The sequence below is a fragment of the Emys orbicularis genome, chromosome 12 (genome assembly GCF_028017835.1).
Source record: "Emys orbicularis isolate rEmyOrb1 chromosome 12, rEmyOrb1.hap1, whole genome shotgun sequence".
Classification (NCBI taxonomy): Eukaryota; Metazoa; Chordata; order Testudines; family Emydidae; genus Emys; species Emys orbicularis.
In genome coordinates, this window is record NC_088694.1 from 5,606,122 (window position 1) to 5,625,718 (window position 19,597).

Here is a 19,597-nt window from a genome sequence, read left to right on the forward strand (position 1 = left end):
GCTTCATGAACAATGTTATGTTAGAATTTGTTTTGCCATTGTATCCATTCTGGTCTCTGTGAGGCATTTGAGCATGTGTAACAGTATACCAATTACACTGAAGTTGTGTAAGTAACTTCCATAATTAAACCAGAAAAGCTATGTTCAAATATCTACAGAAACTACTTAACTTGCCAAGCTTCGAAGTTCATTGATAATACCTGAAACTCCACTCAACCCAGGAAGATGCTCAGAAATGGAATGTATAGAGCTATACCATTCTCTTGTTATGTACCTGCAACTCCTGTTGATATTCATTTGAGTTGTTTGCTGCTCGAGGTAACCAATAGTATGTAAAATCAACCACTGTCTTAGGAATCTGATAATACTCAGGCTCAGCTGGGCTAAGGTCAGAATGTTTCAGGCTTACCCTTTGATTTTTGATTTCCTTTGAGACCTTGAGGCAGACCCTTAATATCATTTGAACATACTTCTTGTGGTTTAATTTCTTCTCTTATGGTACAGTACTATTAAACACATATAGGAAAAATATGGGCCTTTTTCCAAGGACTTTCTATGACTTAGTGATTTGTGTGTAATATGAATTACAGTGTACCCTTTAAATGCACGTTAATAATAGTATGTGTCTGCATGCCATGGATTCATAAGAGCCAATGTTGCAGTAATTATAGTTATGAAAACTAAATGCACATGCACAGTAGCTACTCCCTTACCAGGCTTTTATAACTGTATGTAGAGGGTTGTATGTAGTGGGCCTAGTTCACACTTTCAGACTGATAGGACTGTAAAATTTGTAATGAACAAAAATAAGTGTTAACTGAGGGGCGGGGTGTGTGTGTTTGAAATCTCTCAAAACAAGACCTTCTCTGTGAAAACCTGATCTTAGTGATATTAATGGGTGCTAATATAATAAATAATAGTTGACAAACAAAAAGTAATGTTGTTATTCTTATACTGCTGATAAACTTGTTTTCCTCTTCAGATTTTGATTTTAATTTGTTAAAATAGAAGTGAGCTACTGTCCTATATTAACAAGAGAGCTGGGCTCATCTCCCTTGTTTAAAGATACTGCATCCCTGCCTATTTATTGATATCAACGTTCTCATTATTTCATTCCTTATTGTTTTTCGAGATGGCATAAGATTATATAGTGACTTCTAGTCACAGGAACTGATTTCTTCTCTTGATACCCCCAAAATAATTTTCATTGTTTACAAGAAATAATGGAAAAATAGTAATTTAGAATCAGATCTTTACTGCAGAATGTACTTAACACAGGCTAGTAGGTGCCAAAAATTATTTTTTCCCTTATAACCTCTCCTGCTTTGGTCTTTGTAGATGAAATCAATTTATAAATAAAGTGCCTTTAAGGTTTTGATATTTACATAATTCTTCCTTTGTTCCCCCCCCCCCCCGTAATTTTATTTTAAAAAGAACAAGATATTACATGACTGATTTGTAGGTATACTAATTACTTTTTGCAATAAATATTGTTTATGAAACTAACTAATTTCACAGTTGGTTACATACAATAACAATCATGTATTGTGTCAAGACAATATGAATGGGAGCTCAGAGACATGAAAGGCCACATTTTTTTGTGCTTGTAAATTATTGTTGCATAAATTGGTGGTACATTTAGGACCTGATCCTACATACACAGCCAATGAGACAACTTGGGCATTAGTTGAATAATGCCAGTACTTTAGGCATTCGCAGAATCGAGCCCTCGTTTTACATGTACAAAAACGCCCTAGCTCTGGTAGCTGGGTGTCCAACTGGTGAATAACATGTGCAACCTATTTTGCTAGCAAAAGTGGTGATTCAAAATCTATGCTCTTGGGACTGAATTTTCAAAGGGTGACTGAAAATGTGCCTGCACTATTTTTGGATATTCTTCTTTGTGGAGTATGCAGAAGCCAGTATTTGTGTGCCTTTTTTGGCAGACCCTTGCAATTGTAGTCCATTCAGATTGTTCAAATGCAAAGATTAATGTCTTGTGGAAGGAGAAGAGATAGAAGCCCTCAATCTAAGCACAATCAATTATATATACCACTGATTTCAAAATATTTTTGTATGGAAGAGGGATGGGTTTTGGCCATTATTGGGCATAGAGTACAAGTATGTGCATTAACTCTCTTCTGTCACTCCCAACAGCGGTTAAGTTTCAAACTTTGTTTCCAGGACTGCACATTTGTTTTGAATATCATTTGATGCTGATGGACAAACAGGTAAATTAAATACATAAACAAAAGGGAGCTATAATGGCTAGTGTTCGATAATAAAGACCTCAACAGCAACCTCTTTTCCAAACAGAAAAGACAAAATGAGTAGAAGACACTCATTTCAAACGTCAGCTTCATTTTCAAATGAAGGTTGATTTTTTTTTTTTTAAAGTAACTGTATGAATAGAATCTTCCTATTCAGAACTGTTCCCTGTGTGTATAGTTATTAATGGTCCAGTTCTGCAGATGATAGCAACTGGGTGGACTGGTCTGTTTGCATATTATCTATTGCAGGATCAAGGCCCAAAATATGTTGTTACCCGAGCCAAGGCAGCTATAGGGAAAGTGCACTGAATTCTAGTCTGGCTTTAGCAATGGAATTCATTAAACTTTGATTGCAATGTCTTTGGGGGATGTGTGAGCCAGGAAAATTATTCATAAATGATCTGGAAAAAGGGGTAAACAGGTGGCAAAGTTTGCAGACGATCCAAAATTACTCAAGATAGTTAAGTCCAAAGTTGACTGTGAAGTGTTACAAAGAGATCTCATAAAACTGGGTGACTGGGCAACAAAATGGCAGATGAACTTCGATGTTGATAAATTAGGGTTGCCAATTTTGGTTGGACATATTCCTGGAGGTTTCATCACATGACATAATCTTTAATGAAAGATTAATCTTTAATTTCAGGAGACTTCAGGGCAATCCTATAGGGTTGGCAACCCTATGATAAATGCAGAGTAATACATGTTGAAATACATAATCCCAACTATACATACAAAATGACTGGGTCCACATTAGCTGTTACCACTCAAGAAAGAGATCTTGGAGCCATCGAGGATAGTTGGCTGAAAACATCTTCTCAATGTGCAGTGATAGTCAGAAAAGCTAACAATGTTAGGAACCATGAGGAAAGAGATGATAAAATAGAAAGCATAATGCCACTCTATAAATCTGTGGTTTGCCCATACCTTGAATTCTGCATGCAGTTCTGGTCACTCTATCTAAAAAAAGACATACTGGAATTGGAAAACGTACAGAGATGGGTAAGAGACATGATTAGGGGTATGGAACAGCTTCCAGATGAGAGATTTAAAAGATTAGGACTATTTGTTTTAGAAAAGAGATGACTAATGGGGGGAGGGATTATGATAGAGATCTATAAAATTATTAATGGCCTGGAAAAAGCGGAGGAAGAACTGTCATTTACCCCTTCATGTAACACAAGAACCCCCGGGTCACCCAGTGAAATTAATCAGTTGATTTAAAACAAACATAAGGAAGTACTTCACACAATGCAGTCGACCTGTGGAACTCACTACTAGGTGATGCTGTGAAGGCCAAAAATATACCTGAGTTAAAAAAGAATTAGATAAGTTCATGGAGGATACATCCATCAATGGCTATTAGCCATGATGGTCAGGGATGCAACCCCCTGCTCTGGGTGTCCCTAAACTCTGACTGCCAGAAGCTGGGCTGGAACAACAAGGAATGGATCATTCAATAATCACCCTGTTCTGTTCATTCCCTCTGAAGCATCTGGCACCGGCCACTGTCAGAAGACAGGATGGCTAGTTGGATCATTGGTTCGACCCAGTATGGCCATTCTTATTTTCTTAAAATCAAACTGGATTTTTTTTAAAGGTTCCAAGCTCATAGCTGATGGTTAGAAAAACCATATTACTTTAGTAACCTGAAGAAACTTGATCTAGAAGACACTGACAAATGTGGGACATTTCTTGGCCTTTTTACAGTAATTTTTCAGAGTAGAACTGCACCTAAGTACTTGTTATAATGCTATACTGCTCCAACAGATTTCAGTCTGATTGGAAAGAGAGGAGGTGTGGAGCCACCACAGAAAGAGTCAGAAGAATACATGCCATTCAGGGCCTCAAGACTTCAATCAGAATCTTGTTGCCTTATTTTATAAATCCCAGAAAGGAAGGAATTTAACTTGTTTCAATTAGAACTTCAAGCTGCCATTAATCTGAGGCTATCTGCTCTTTGGATGCCAGCAGTTTGAATTTCATGAAGACTGAAGTGGGTATTTTTTAGCCTTTCACAGTATGTAATCACGAGGGATTTTTGTTGGCCACTAGAGGTCACTCTGTTCATAAACAAGAATCAAGTCTACAGAGTAAAGGTGGAAGACTTCCAGCAAATTTGCCTAGTTTTCAAACTGGTGCCAATGTAAACAGACAGAAAATTGCTTGAGGGTTAGACCAGAAACCTGGTGTAAAATGTCTCCTTTTTCTGGCTGGGAAGTGAATGACTTTTAACATCAACTATAAGATTACCACCTACAAGGTTTGGTCAGATATAATGCAGAAGCCACAAACTATTATAGTACGGTTGGTTCATTGTGCCTCTGCGAAGAGAATTACAAATAGTGTGTATGTGTCTGGGGGGGATTATTTTGGTAACATTCTGGAATATATTATCTAAACCCTGGTTTGGAAGGTCATTAAGTATGGGAAAATGGCTTTTAAAAAAAAAAAAAAAAAAAAAAAAAAAAGCAAGCAGGCAAAAAACCCCAAACGTAAAATGCTCAAATAATATAAAAGGCTTGGGGACAGAGGGAACCACAAAAAGCAAGGAAATACAGGATGAAGGCTAAAACTCCATTAACTCATTCTGGCATGCTTGCATTCTGTAACACCTATGTCTGTAGCCTAATGTTGAGAGAATCTGTTATGGCTAGAACGCCATCCTCAGTCCCTGGTTTCCTGGGTTTTGAAGATTTAAATCAGACTCTTGTTAATTATGTTGTTGTCATTTTAATTGTATTTTACAGTTTACAAAGTGGAAACAATTACTGACTTAAAAAGAACTTTCAGTGGATCCCGCAGACAGAGAAGCCTGGAAATTTGCCATGTTCAGTGTTCCTGAAATAGCCCTATCCACTAATGAACTTTCATGCTTAATACACAAATTTAAAACTGCACATCGCTTTTAAAAATCATTATGAAACTTCTAGACTCCAAGTTTAAGCTTTTTATAAAAGGCTGGATGTCCAGTATGAAGAACCATTCGGTCTTCCCTTCACTTCTGAATTTTCTCATACAATGCAAAACATGGGTGCAGGGGGTTGAATTTCCATAATTTGGATAGTTAGTATCACTATTTCCAACTCTGGGTTCATTGTGTTACTTTATACAATAAATAAAAGGCAATTTTAAAAAATGCCTTTATCCATTAGCCATATTTTTTTACATATGGGGCATGGCATCCCATCAACAAAGCATTTTATTAGTTGATCAAATTAGTCCATATTGCAACAATCACAGAATCCTAGAAATGAGAGATGGGAATGACTAGTTAGGTCATTTAGTCCATTTCACTCTTGCGTTTCTAGTCTGTGCTGGATTGCTCCTTACAGTACTGTTTATCTTCAGGTTATTTATCTTAGTTAGCCACTAACTGTATAGAACAAACCCACCACTATATTTAGCTGAATATTGCTGATTTATTTTGTTATTTGTAGCACCATATGAAATTGGGGACCCACTGCACTGTACGCTTTATTTTTAGCGTGCCAGCTCAGAGGTCAGAACTAGCGCAGTCTCCTCCAGCTGGAATTTACATCTCCAGCTTGAAGTGTAGACCTACCCTAAGAGACAGAGATTAATACGTGACTTTCCCAAGGTCAGGCAGAATAAGTTAAACCCAGCTCTCCTGAGCCCTGGGCCAGTGCTTTAGCCACAAAGCCATCCTTTCTTTCGCCTCTACAAAGCTGACTTTACCAATGTCAGAGAGCTGTTATTTGCACTTTTAAACAAATGTAGAAATGTGCCAAAGAGGAACGTGAGGAGTTAATTTACTATTCCAGCTGGGAGCCAAGGCGGGAATAAGTCAAAATCAATTGTGGGTGACTGTGTACAAACTCTTAAATGAGGGTGGGGGAGCAGTGTGATCTCAAACAATGTACATTATGGCAGAGGGGGTGGAAGGTTACACTGTCAAACTGCCTTAATTTAATTGAAAACACATGTTGATGAGTCCCCTCCTCCTGGACCTCAAGGCTGGGAAATTTTTTTGTCAGCTCCCTGCAGTTCAGAATCGGGGAAAGTACACTCCAGCAAACACAATGCTGGTCAAATCTACAGTTGTTCCCGGCTTCTTGCTTTTTCTTCTCTTGCCTGATTTCTCCTGCTCCTGTCCTAGCCGCTGCTTGTGCTTTAGGACTACAGTAAGATGCATGCATCTGATGCTGGAAAACATCCCTGAAGTCCCACCTCAGACAAACATATTGTAAGTAGCTGATTTCATTTTACTGCTTATTTTGCATGATCAGCCTTTGAGGAGAGGAAAGAAAAGCCATGCTTTCTACACCTTGCTTTTCCTGCAGGAATGCCTGTATTGCAAAAGCCTCACCTCTTCAGAGATTGTCTCACTTAGCATCAGTTAATGATATTTAACTGGACACCTACAGGAAACTAAAAAACAACTAAGATCACAAGAAAATGATTTTTGAGTCTCCAAAGCTAATCCCTAAGCAGGGTTTGTTTAAAGGAAGATAATAGATCACCTTTTACTATTGGAGAGAAAGCTTTGGGGAAATGGGGGGGCACTGGGTGTTCTAGTTTTGTGTATGCAAAGAAACGGTGGTTTTGTTTCTTGCTTATAAATGCAACTCCATTCCCTTATCTACTTTTTCCTGTAGGTTCTTACTTTCCAGACCCAACTGGAGGAAGGGAGAGGGGAAGAACTGAAGGTTTATTTGGGATGCCAAACAATAGTGATAAACCTTATACATTCTTGAAAATCCACTGGGTTGATAGTACTTTTTTGGAAGGGGGTTACAGTGGGGAAGACTATGAATTGTTGGCTGTGCCTATTTCAATGGAAGATCTGAGTAACAAAAAGAGAGGGAGTTCATGTAGCCTTTTGAGGCCAATCTGGGGCTTCTGTAGAACTTCTGGTAATAGATGTGGAAGAGCAAACTTCCTATGCTTTTAAGGAATGGTAAATTCTAAAACTCCAGAATGGTTTTAAGACATATCTGGCCCGTACCAAAGTATCTTTACACATGTTATCCAGATATGATTTCTTGGTTTGGAGGAATTGGGCAGTGTCAAAAGCAGTCAGGAAATTGTTAAAGATGCATAAATAGTTTTGTTCTCAGTTATGTTGCTGTTGATTATGGAATTTGTTCAAATTAACTAGCTGAGGATCACTTTCATGTGACTCTAATGGACCAAATTCTGATCTCAGCTGGGGTGTCTATCTTAGTTTTTTCTCCCTAAATTTTTTCCACTGTTGTTACTAGTGCAGCTTTACTACTGGCAACAATGGGACCACTGCAGGAGACAGTATGCCATCAGCCACTGGCATTTTAACCACTATGACATATTCCCGCTCTGAGAGTGGTTAGACAATACAGTGGTTCAAATGTTAGCAGTTCACACTACTACTACTACTCCTGGTGCTACTCCTGGTACTTTTTGCATGTCTAAAAGTTTAAAAAATCTAAGTTATTTGGGTTAATGTGACAGGCAAAGGTAGCAAACTACCGAGATCTGAACGGAATTATTCAGGCTTGGGCCCAGATGTCAAATTAAATAAGAGCCATCCCATTTTGATGTATATTCCTGCACTGCGTTTAATATTTCAGACACCTTCTGAGGAAGATTTGTGGCTCAATCGAATGTGGTCCATCTAATTAAAAGCAAGGTTCATATTGATAAATCTTTATGGATTACCTGAGCCAAGTTAAATATTCTCTGTTGTTCATAGATCACTGGAAAGATATACAAATAAAAAAATACACTGGCTCTCTGGCCGTCCTGAGGATTTTATAATCTAATTGAAATACATAGTCCTAAGAGGCGGCTTTCTGTTTTATCTGTTATAAAAATGTTTAATAATTCACATGCTGTTTAAAAGTTGCCAACGATCAAAAGGTACATCTTAAAAACGCCAACTGTTCCAGATTTTTATGACACAGTCATACTTCTTCCTCTCAGGAGAAGGCACACTGCATCTGTGTGAGCATCCAGAGGTCTGGCAAAATTAACGGCCAGATCATGAAGTTCTTATTTGGAGTAAAAAATATGGAATTATGTTCATATCTCATAAGTCATAGTTTGATATGAACAGACCGTACTGGTACGAAATACAAATACGAACACCCAGATCCTGGGCCCCAGCTCGATCTGTGCTGCTATAAAATCGAAAGCAGCTGCAAGTCCCAAGATGGGCATTCCTCTGATGGAGGCAGTGATGGGTGGTGTAGATCCAGTGTAGCTGGCTCCAGTGCCACTCTCTCGAGCACCCAGTGTAGGGAAGTGGGAGGAATTGTGGCCAGCACAGACTGTGCTGCAGCAATCTCCTGCTACAGGATGGCCCTTGGGGAGCTTTAGCCAGCTGGTGTAACTTAGAGCAGCCCTTAGCCTGATATAGGTGATCCCAGGACTGGCTTAGAACCATCCCCAGGATTGATAAGCTGTTACTGGCTCCTTTTGATTCTCATCCGGTGCAGCTGAGGGTCTGGCCCAGTGTCTGGCTTTAGCAATGGAATATTTGGTAATGAAGTCTGTTCATTTTATTCTGAGTATGGAACATGATGGCAGTAATGGCTACATGTGTACAGATAAGTAAGCTATAAAAATGCGTGATGTATAACTGCAAATGTATTTTGGCTGTCGTCCATTCCACTGGAACGGGATTTGCCAGATGTGATTTGTTGGTTACCGCTGGGACTAAGGCGGTTCGTTTAGCCAACAGCCCAAAGAAGGCAACAGCTGTGAAACATACACGCCGATAGGTCTTTAACCTTCTAAGCCATTTGTTTTATAGCATGACATTTCCAACCATAAACTATGAAACATGTTGGTATGGGGAGAAGGCACCAGTGGGAAGAAGTTCCCTGTAGCTGGAGACTAATGGATTCCAATCATATGATACATGGATTATTCTCCTTTGCATTATATGTAGAGCTACTTCTGAGTTATGTGCTACAAAATTTAACTCCGGGTACAAGAAAAGAACAAGCAGCATCTGTGACCTGAACTCGTTGCTGGCATGAATTGAAGATGATCCAGTCAGTCCACCTCCCTTTCACGGAGTTTGTCACTAATTGTGCATTTTCTGTGTCTGTCCAATCTGACAAATTTTGCCTTCCCTCGCTGTTTTGCAGCATACTGTCTCAGCTGCTGCTCTCCTCCCCAGACATGGCTGCATTTAGTGGGCGAATCATGAATGCATGTAGTTTGTGAAACTCTTTGGGATCATTGGGGATAAAAGTTGTGATATAAAAATTTAGCATATTTGCTTTAAGAAACCATATTGAGCAAATGTGTCCTTGTTGGAAGTGCTGCTCCATTCACGTTGTTTCTATCCTCCTGCCCAAAATTTCTGTTGCACAGGTGGACTGGGGGGAAGGTGGGGGAATTGAGCAGTTAACTTCCTCTCAGTACATTACACATATATGTTTAATACAAAGTGTTATCTCTTTCCAGTTCATCCTCTTTATTTAGGCTATGTAAATAGCCCTCAGAATTAAACCCTTCAGTGTTGATCAGAATTTTCTCTCTGAAAACCTCAGTTTATCAGAAGGAAAATAGGAAAGATTATTCAACAATCACCCTTTTCCCTGGGGAAGCACTTCTGCATCTTTCAAATGAGATGGAAAATCTTATGGTGACGAAGATCCCAAGATGCTCTTTGTAAGGGCAGTGGTTACCAAATTCTAATTTGGGTACTTGTATTCTGCCTCACTACTCCACCTCTGCCCTGCAATTTCAGCAGAATCTTCTTTCCTCTTGCTGCCCTGAAATAAAGCATAGAATTTCTGTGTGCTGTTTATACAGCTGCCGCATTTCCTCAGAGAGGTGGCAGTGTTACAGTAGTGGGTGGGTGAAGCAAACCATCATCTTTCTCTAAGCAAGTGCTTCTATTTGCATGTGTGTGCACAGGCAGAGTAAAGATCTATGGGCTGTGGCTCGAAACAAGCTGAACAGATTCTACTAATGAATCAATATAAAGGCATGCAGCAGCAATTCATCTTAGACTAAGAAAGTCTGTGTCTCCTTGTTGGACCCATTGATGGGGATAAATTTACCTTTGTGCTTCTGAAACTTCCTTTTGTTGCTCCTGGATCAGATTCGGTGCATGTTTTCAGGAGCTCAGGAGGAGGGGAGAGCTGGCTTTATTTGATTTGGGCAAAGTCTGAACAGTCAACATATGGGCAAGATCCAATGCATTGAGGGAGCCCTGCTGCTTGCTGACATGAATTCCGAGAAGAGGCTGATCTGGTTTGATTAGGATCAGACTGTAATCTCCTCCCTGCAGAAGAGAGCCCCTAGCTGCTGTTCTCACTTAATAGATCAAATTATCTGGGATCACTTGGGTCAGCAGTTGGCCGTGTAATCTGCCAATTTGAAAATCTGTCTCAGGGCCAAATATTTATTTTTCAGACATCTTTTCTCCTCTCCATTCTAGCCACCACCAATGAAATTGTGGCTCTCTACCCAAAGGTGCAATCAGCAGAAGTGTTGGGCTAAGAGTAGGCTTTATGTACTAGCCCACCTCAGGTTCCCCAACGATGATTCACATAGTCTTCATGCATTTAGCCACGGAAAGAGTAATGCAAAGGGAAATCCGCACACGATCACAGGTTGGAATAAACAGGGAGGCACTCAATTCGCAAACCAGCAGAGGAATCAGCTGTTTTCCTTGTACATAATAGGCCTATTCTCATTCAGTCTCTGTGGCATCTGTCCACCCCAAAATAATTGGGGAGATGTCATACATTATTTGCTGTATTCGTGTTTTATGCGGATAAAATTCAGGACATGATGCAAATAATTTCTTCATCTGCTGTCACTAGAGATAGGCCTGAACTGTAACCCCCAAATCTGATCACACAGACGGGTTCTGGGCAATTTCAAATGTGGGTCTACACTTCATTCCTCAGGCATATCTCTACTTATGTTATGGGGCAGTATCACTTGATTTGGTCTGACATGCTGTAAACCAAGTCAGACCCCGATCTAATTCCCATAAGCCAAAACCCAATTGAAGTTTTTGTGCCATAGCTATATAGCAGGCCTCACAGTTAAATAGCACATCTGCTAGTTAAAAGGCACTGGGAAATGTAGGGTTCTACCTACCAGAACCTTCTGAATGTTCCTGGCTATTAGCCTCCACTCTTAAATACTCTGTCTAATGTCAAGTGTCTCCTGTGATGCAAGAAAAATGTATTTCCAGGAGACGGGTTTCAATAAAAATAGCCAGATCCCCAGAGGGTGTAAATCAGTGTGATCCATTGATGTCAACTCTGTATTAGAGATTGTTCTAACAACAGTGTTAGTGCTAGACTGCAGCAGTGTAGTGAGTAACTGAGTGGTTCTATCAAGGGTGAATTGTGCTATGGAGACACCATGCTTTTACCCAGATTCATTATAAATCACTGAAGTAAGACATAATTAAAAATATCAAATTGTCTTTATTCAAATGACCACAAGAGCACTCCATTATCCTTAGCAACGCCAACTGTATCTCAATGTTTTCAGGTGCTTTGGCCAGTCTGGGGTGCTGAAGACAAAGGCAAGCCAAAGTGTTAATGGTACGAAAGGAAAGTGAAATACATTTTTAGTTACTACTGAACTAATTCCTAGAAATTCTGTGTTGTGTGGAAAACTGAGCGAGGTGGTTATGGCCTGAAATGCCATCTTCTGTTTAAACGGCTGCCACCTCATCACACTAACATCCACAGACCAGGGCCAGATTTCCAAACGAGCTCCGCATATTGGCTGCTGAGTTATGAAATTCTTGTCCTAAGTGTCACAATGGGAGCTGCTGGGAGAATCTGGCCCCAATTGTGGGTGCGGCGCACAGAAAATCTGGTGCTGAGCAATTTGGGAAGACTGGCCTCAGGAACGGCTCCGGATTTTAATTAAAGTGTTACCAGTATTCCCCTCTCTCTGTATAACCTTAAAGTTAAGCCGTCCAGCAGTAAATACAAAAGAGAAGAACAGCTGGCTCTATAGCGCAAGGCTCTCAACACTGGCTATATTTGATTTTTCCTGCATTTTCATCCTTAAATGTAATCTGGTTTACTGATACTTGCTACCTAAAAATATTTCCCCTTGTCTCACAGGCCTGGTCTACACAAGAAAGTTGCACCCGCCTAACCTCAATCTATTTTTAAACCAATTTAGATACACTGAGGCCTGGACTCTTATTTTGGTGTGAGGGCCTTATTCTGGTTTGGCATAAACAGATGCCTAATTGACTTAAACTAAACCACATTAATCCTGGTTTAAACCAAAATGAGCATCCATGCACCCATTTTACTAAATGAGCTTAAATTAGCACCGTTGGCTAAACCAGTGCAACTCTGCAAGGCCTTGGAGACTGTGCACAGGATAGCCCGCTCAAGCTAGCTTGAACCCAGTTGAGATCGCACAAGCTGCAGTGCAGGTTAGCAAGCCAAATATGTACCCAAGGTTCACGTTGGGCTTGTTCCGCCTACAGTGTCTTCACTGATACCATGGTGTGAGCTAGCTGGATTCAAGCTTGCTCAGGTAGACTAGCCCATGCTTAGCTTTCACTGTGCAGATGTATCCTTAGAGGGACAGATCCTCAGCTGGTATAAATTTTCATAGCGCTAATGAATGTTAATTAAGAGCTCTTCAATGCTGAGTAAAGTTCAGCCCTGTGCAGAGGGGCAGCATAAGGACTATACAACGGTTGGGTCTCCCTGAAATGGTACTTTAACTGCATTTGCATCCAATGGAGTCTGCAGGTACTCAGCCCCTTGGACAGTCAGGCCCTAATATCTCAAATTGGGCCACCCCACAATTAGCAGCCATTTTGGAAAACACAGCTGTTAACCTCCCTGTGCCTCAGTTTCCCTAGCTGTAAAACAGGGATAGCAATGCTCATCCACCATTGTAAATCACTCTGAACTCTAGAGATGAAAGTGAACTGAGGTGTGCAAGTGGCCGCCTGAGCTGAGAAGCCAAGAACTGAATGAGCCGTGAAGACTCCGTTTTCATCTGGCCCAGCTTGTTTTCCCTTCGTGGCAGGGCTAATGCCCATTGGCAGGTCAGTGCAAGTTGCACTGCTGCCGCTCTTGTCCTGGGGCTTAATGGAAGAAGTCAGTATCCAGGGACATCACTCTGCCTCTTTCTGCCACCAAGAAGTTCATTTAAAAACAGTGCCTAATTGCTCCCTTGCCCAAGAAATGTCAGGGATAACCCCCATGTCCTAGCCATTAACTCTGTTGGTAAAACAGCCTCTGCTGTCATGTCTTTGCTAATAACAGATGGGCAGCTGACATCTGCTCAGCCAGTTCTGGGGTGAATGGTCCCAGAACTACCAAAATCTAATCCATTGCTGTGTAAAGCACCTTGCGTGTGAAAGGTGTTACATTAAAGTAAATTCAGTGCTAGCAATAATTTCTGTGGCATTGCAATATTCTTGCAATAAATGACTTGCAGTTGGTTAATTGCCTAGGTAAACTAGTGATGTGTATGTGTAAATGCATAAATTGACTAAATACAAATGAAAACTGATTCCCGAAGCCATTGATTGCTTTGTATGTTCTCATTGTTAATGATTCAGCATACTGATTTCGGGAAGGATTATTCTGCTAACAGCTGACAGGATCAGAAACAATACAACATAATTCCTCAGGTTGGACTGTTACTATCTGATTTCGAATCCCCTTGTTATCATCCATCATTCTTCATGCTTCCCCGGGTGAACTTCACTGGGGAAGATGTGTTGGTATTTCTATGACAAATGCGAGATTATCCACGTATTTCAACCCAGTCTCCCGGTCCTAACTACGGCCCTTTACAGCAGTAAAGGCAAAATTTGCCATAGCACATTGGACAATCGAAGGCGCCAAATGGATGCACGTTCCCTGTAGAATTGTTTCTACTTCTTTACTTAGCACTTATTTTATTATCTAATAAGCAGTCAACATGTAATGTTTTAGGGTCCAAGTCAGTGCAGTTACACAGAGAGCCCTTTAAGTTTGCGACAATGGACTCTGCTAGTTCTAAATGAAATGGCACGAACTGAAAATGCAGAATGGGAGATGCCTTTGAGTCCGGCAGCATTTTGGAGCTAATTTGAAATGCTGACTGTATGAGGCTATTCAGTCAGATTTGACCATTTTAGGACCAAAATTTTGGCCCTGAGCTTTAGTGAGAGTGTCCGCAAAACTGTGTGCATGCTTGTATACACTAGCATGTGCAGCTCCATTTCAGGCAATGTGTTTGCAAAGACAGTGCATGCGCACATGAGGGAGTCTGCCTGCAAATGTAGGGTTTCATGTGTGCTCCTCTGTGCACCTGCAGCTGGAAACTTGGCCTCGGTGCCCATTTGGAAATACTGAATCCTTGTTATGAGTCTCTAAAAATACAGACCCACCTGCATTCTGGCAACGAGGGGCAAAGTTTATGCTTTAGTTAGGTTTGCCCAAGTTGCATGTGCAGTTACCACATTTTGTGCATGCAAGTTTGGTAATTGCGCAGGTAATCACAGAACATTAACCACTAGCAATCAGAGCAATCGCGTGTTACAAACTAGTGCAATTGATCACCTGACTCCTTTCAAAATGTGGCAACTATGTGTCAGATTCTTAAGAAATGAAGGTGGAGCTCATAAATCTAGGGAAGCTCAGACTGCCTCAGCAAACAGTGGTAGCCACTCTTGCATCAGATGAAGAATCCTTTCTGGGATGATGTTTCTCAAGCTCCTTTAGGCCTGACATGCTGAGGTCTAAAGCACCAGGACAGCTAATGATGTTCGTTGCTAATGGATAATCTCGCTCTCAGGTGTACACTGACTGATATCCTCTCACTTTCAGGGATTTACGCTTCAATCGCATCAAAGAGATTCAACCTGGAGCCTTCAGGAGACTGAAGAACCTCAACACACTGTAAGTTGCCCCCATCTTAAAAGGCGCCCAATTGTAGTGTGGTCGTGGTACGGAGAATGGAAGGAATCAGAAACATGAGACCCTCTTGGTTTTGCAATGTAATTCTCGCTTTAGAAATTAAAGGAGTTATTGGAACACTGCAAGTAACAACTCCAGCATGTTCAGTCATGACTTAATTTCCTCCTAGCCCCCACGAACCAAGATAGCAGCATAATATCAAAACAAGTTAACTTAGCATGAAGATAAAGATGCAGGTCCACCTGTTGGTGGAGGTGCTGTCTGCCCCGATCATTACAGGAACCAAACGGGTAGTTTAGTGCCAATGTGACGGGCACCATTCTCTGGGCTGGGGGAGCTTAGACATATAATGGACTAAAGATGTTTGGGTTAGATAAAGAGTACGTGCCATACGTCTAACTGCTATATAAATGCATTGGCCACTCCTTCTAATGGCTTAGCGAAGATATCAGTCCTGTGGGTTTGTTCAGCTGTGCCCAGAGCTGTGGGATGCAGCTAAATTCTCTGCATAAAATTTTTCCCCCAGTCCAACCCAGGCAACATTTGTTATCATTTTCAGTGAAAGCTGGAGTTTAATGACTTCCATTTGAGCAATGAAACTGTCTTTTCTCGTGGTGCATCCTGCCAGCTGCCTAGGACACGTACAGCCAGTAGAGCTTAGAGAAGCCCCTAAGGACAGTTTTGGCCTTGGCTGACCCAGGAACAGACGAACAGAGCAGTGGCTTAAAGCTATCTTTTTTTTCCCCCTTGCCTGCCTCAGCTACACAGCTGAAGACCAGGACACCCTGTGCACATACCACTCCTGGGTGGTTACCCTCCAGTTACTCTGTGATATTCTGTAACCCTAGTGTGAGATGAAGAACCAATATCCACATACTATCTTTGCCTTCACTAGCTGCACTAAAATAAGTGTGTTCTGCCGAGCTGCTGGTGCTCACTCCAACTCTAGCATTCCCCATTGCTCCTCCTAGTGTCGGTGGGAATTCGAGCAGACCACAATCCCTTCACTATATTCTTACCTCTGAGCCTTAGAATAGACCTTGCTACTTGTTCCACTGGGTAGGACTGACCTTAGTTTGGTTTGGGGGGCCTTTATTGTAACAGCGCATGTTTTGCATTGTAGAGATCTCTGGTTCCTATTAATATTTGACCTTTTGTACTTGAAGCGTCGTTCTGGGGCTTGCTAGTTTATAACATTCAGGAACGGGGACTCCATATTCTTTGGCCTCTGACAATACCCATCGGTTTATTAGAGACTTCAGCAAGATTTGCTACTGAACCATCCACTAACAACCTCCCCCTCCGTACTTGAATTAAAGGAAATTATAGAAGCCTTTGTTGTAGTTGTAATGAATACCAGGAGGAAAGCTCCAAGTGCATTTTTCAGAATGACTTTGTGGCCAGGTTTTTGTGTTCTTGGATCTAAACTTAAAAAGAAAACCTCAATCAGATTCCCAGTCTGGCCTCTTGAGAAGCCTAAACTCTCCAGTCTAGAGAACCAGAGTAGTGAAAGGATTGTGGCAGAAAGATCCATGCAATAAGGATTTCAGTTTAGTTTGTGAGGGGAGGCTGCCTGTGTTCTTAGTGTCTGGTGTCTTTATCAGAAAGAACCACTTCATTATTGACTTGGTTTGTTCCAAACCACATGCATCCTGCAGAAACCTTCCTCTAGAGGTTCTGAGCCAGAGCAAACCAGGTGGAAAGGAAAGAGGTTTTCAGCCAGCCTTGGATTATGGACATCAACCAACTCTCATGATTTTATTGTGAGTCTCGCAACTGGTACTTGCATCTTTCCTACAGCCCCATCTCGTAGAATCAAGGGATTGCCTGAGAATCCAGGCCCCACATTTCTATGATTCTATGAATCTCTACTTCTTCTTTTTTTTTGTTGTTTTTTAAGTTTCTAGTCCTCATGGTTGCATGAAAAATTTGGAACCCATGAAGAAAATGTATTCTAAAGGCTCAGAAACCAGCAGACAAATAAAATGAATCTGAAATTTTTTTTTTTAAACAATCTCATGATTTTTAACTAATCTCATGATTTGGAGGTGGGAGTCTGGCTGGGGATTTTTAAGTGCTTTTTGCTTGGTTGGTAGCCATCTGCTAAACATGGGTAAGCATGCAAACCCCAGACTTTTGCTTGGCAGTTGCATAGCTGGGGCCTCAGTGCCCATTTTGCAAGATGGCTTTTGCAGATGCAATCAGTTGAGCAAACACAATCAGAGTACGGGGCAGGTGTTGTCCACAGCAGGTCCTGCATAAGAGGTGAAGTCAACACCGAACTCCTTGTTCTTCTTGACTGTGTTGTAACAAGAGTCTATTGGTACAGGTTTGGGAGCTAGAACTAGCTCTTTCTGGCTGTGCCACTGATTTGTAGTGTGGCCTTTGGAAAGTCCCTTAACCTCTCTGCCTTAGTTTCCTCATCTGCAAAGTGGGAGCAGGAATCGCCATTTAAGTACCGCTCACCGTGTTGTGGAGATGCTCGTAAATGTGAAGTGCCCTACAAGTGCTAGGAAGCTTTTAGGGTGGGCAGTCTTGGCTAGAAACAAGTCCTCAAATCCTTCATCCAATCCCTCCTCCCACAGAGAGTAACGTACCACTGGGAGGATTTCAGTCGAGGCGTGGCAGCAGGAGTGTGTGTGTGGTTGTATAAGGACGTGGGATGTGGCTGCAGGCAGCAACCGTCACCCTCCACCTTGGAAGGTGAGATGACCGCTCAGCAAAGGGTGAGCTGCAGCCTGCACCTTGCAGCAGGCCCTGGGTTCGCTTGTTGGCATGGTATGAAAAGTTTAAATACATATTTGAGTTGTTTAATACAAGCTCTCATTGTTGTAATGCAAAGAACATCCCAGTGTCTGGCTATCATTTCACCCTGAGGTGGAAACAGCAGATTTTGATTGAGTAAGCCTTATGTATATTACTTAGAAGACATGGGTCGGACCAAAAACCTGGGATCCCAGCACTTGGACAAAGTTTGGATCAGGGTCCAGGTTTTCCAGCCGAGTTTTAACTCTCTAATGAGCCAAACCAAAAGCCCTGGATTCAAACAGACCCTTCAAACTTCCTCCAAAATTTGGATCTGATAGTTGGGGCTTTCTCCCATCTTTACTGTAAATAAATCGTTAGGTTACTGGACTGGGATTCAGTCTGGTAGCAGAGGCCCCAATGTGCAGTGTACTGTATAAACATGCCCTGAGAGACCGTCCCTGCCCCCAAGAGCTTAGTCTATACAGACAAGGAAGGGGAAGAGGCACAGAGATTTCACCACGGGCCACAAGGCAGGTCACTAGCAGAACCAGGAATACAGCCCAACTTTTCTGACTCCCAGTTCAGTCTCCTAGCCACTGGACCACTGAGCTCAGTTCTCTTGGGGTGACATTGACGTCAATGGAGCCAAGATTTCACTATTAATCTCTCTCTGCCTCAATCCCTATCTTGTAAAAGGGGGATAATCTGATTCCTTTCTCTGGCCCTTTGTCTTATCTCTACAGATGGTAAATTTTGGGGGCCAGGAACTGCATCTGCACTGCAGCCAGCACAATGGGGCCCCGATCTTGGTTGGACTCTGTAGGCACTGCTGTAATACAAATACAAAATCACAAGAGAGTGTAATTTTTTATTCCTATGTGCTAACTGCTCTGTGCTAAGCAAGAGAAGTTGTTCGTTCTCGTTCCAGTTCAATTGCACTCAGTGGAAAGTATTGTCATGGGGCTGCTTTTGCTTAATTGAGCCATCTTGTTTATACTTTAATATAAGATCTTCTGTTATCTAGCCCAGCCAAGAAGCCTGTTGTACATTGGATGAGGGAGATCCTGGCAAGATAAGACAGTGTTACAGTGTGTGTGTTTGCCTCGGTCAGAAAAATCAAGCAATCTGCCACATGCTTCCCCCTTTGTGGAGCATTGGGAGCTAGTATGTTTGGAATTAACATGATGCAATCATTAAATATTTATATATGCTAGGATCTTATCCAAAGGCCAGTGAAGTCAATGAATAGACTCCTGTTCGTGCTGGTACCATGTAGCTATTTACCCAGGCCTGTTCCTAATGGGAACTGGAGCTGAGTAGTTGGCTTAGGTTTCTGGGCTCTTAATAGCCCTGGATAGGTGGATCAATTGTGTGAATGACAGGGTTGGAGGAAGTGAGCTCTGATAGCCAGAGCCAAACACAGTGCAAGGTCACGTCCCACCTTACGCAGAGCTTGGTTGTCCTGAGTTCTGACCTGCGCTGTTCCAGTCCTTGGCCTTACTAAGAAGAGCCGGCATTGCTTGGCGCCAGCATAGGTACTGTGGAAGCTTCTTCTGTTCAGCTCTACCAGTGCGCCAGATTTCAGTGCTGCATGGAGAATGCTGGTAATCCAGCTCTGTGCTTGAGGACCTGTAATTGGGCACCGATTAATTTCACACCTGTCACATGCCACTACTTGTGAGATACCCACAATAGCTCTCAATGCTATCC

The 19,597-nt window shown here is 41.7% G+C and overlaps 1 protein-coding gene across 1 annotated transcript in view; it reads left to right on the forward strand.

Moving 5' to 3' along the window:
• Positions 1-6,211: 6,211 nt before the first annotated feature.
• LOC135886751 (peroxidasin homolog) overlaps positions 6,212-19,597 on the forward strand; it is a 62,815-nt gene continuing 49,429 nt past the window's right edge. Inside the window, exons 1-2 of the mRNA XM_065414533.1 lie at positions 6,212-6,474; positions 15,050-15,121. Coding sequence (XP_065270605.1) covers positions 6,212-6,474; positions 15,050-15,121 — 335 coding nt within the window. The remainder of the gene's footprint in view (positions 6,475-15,049; positions 15,122-19,597) is intronic.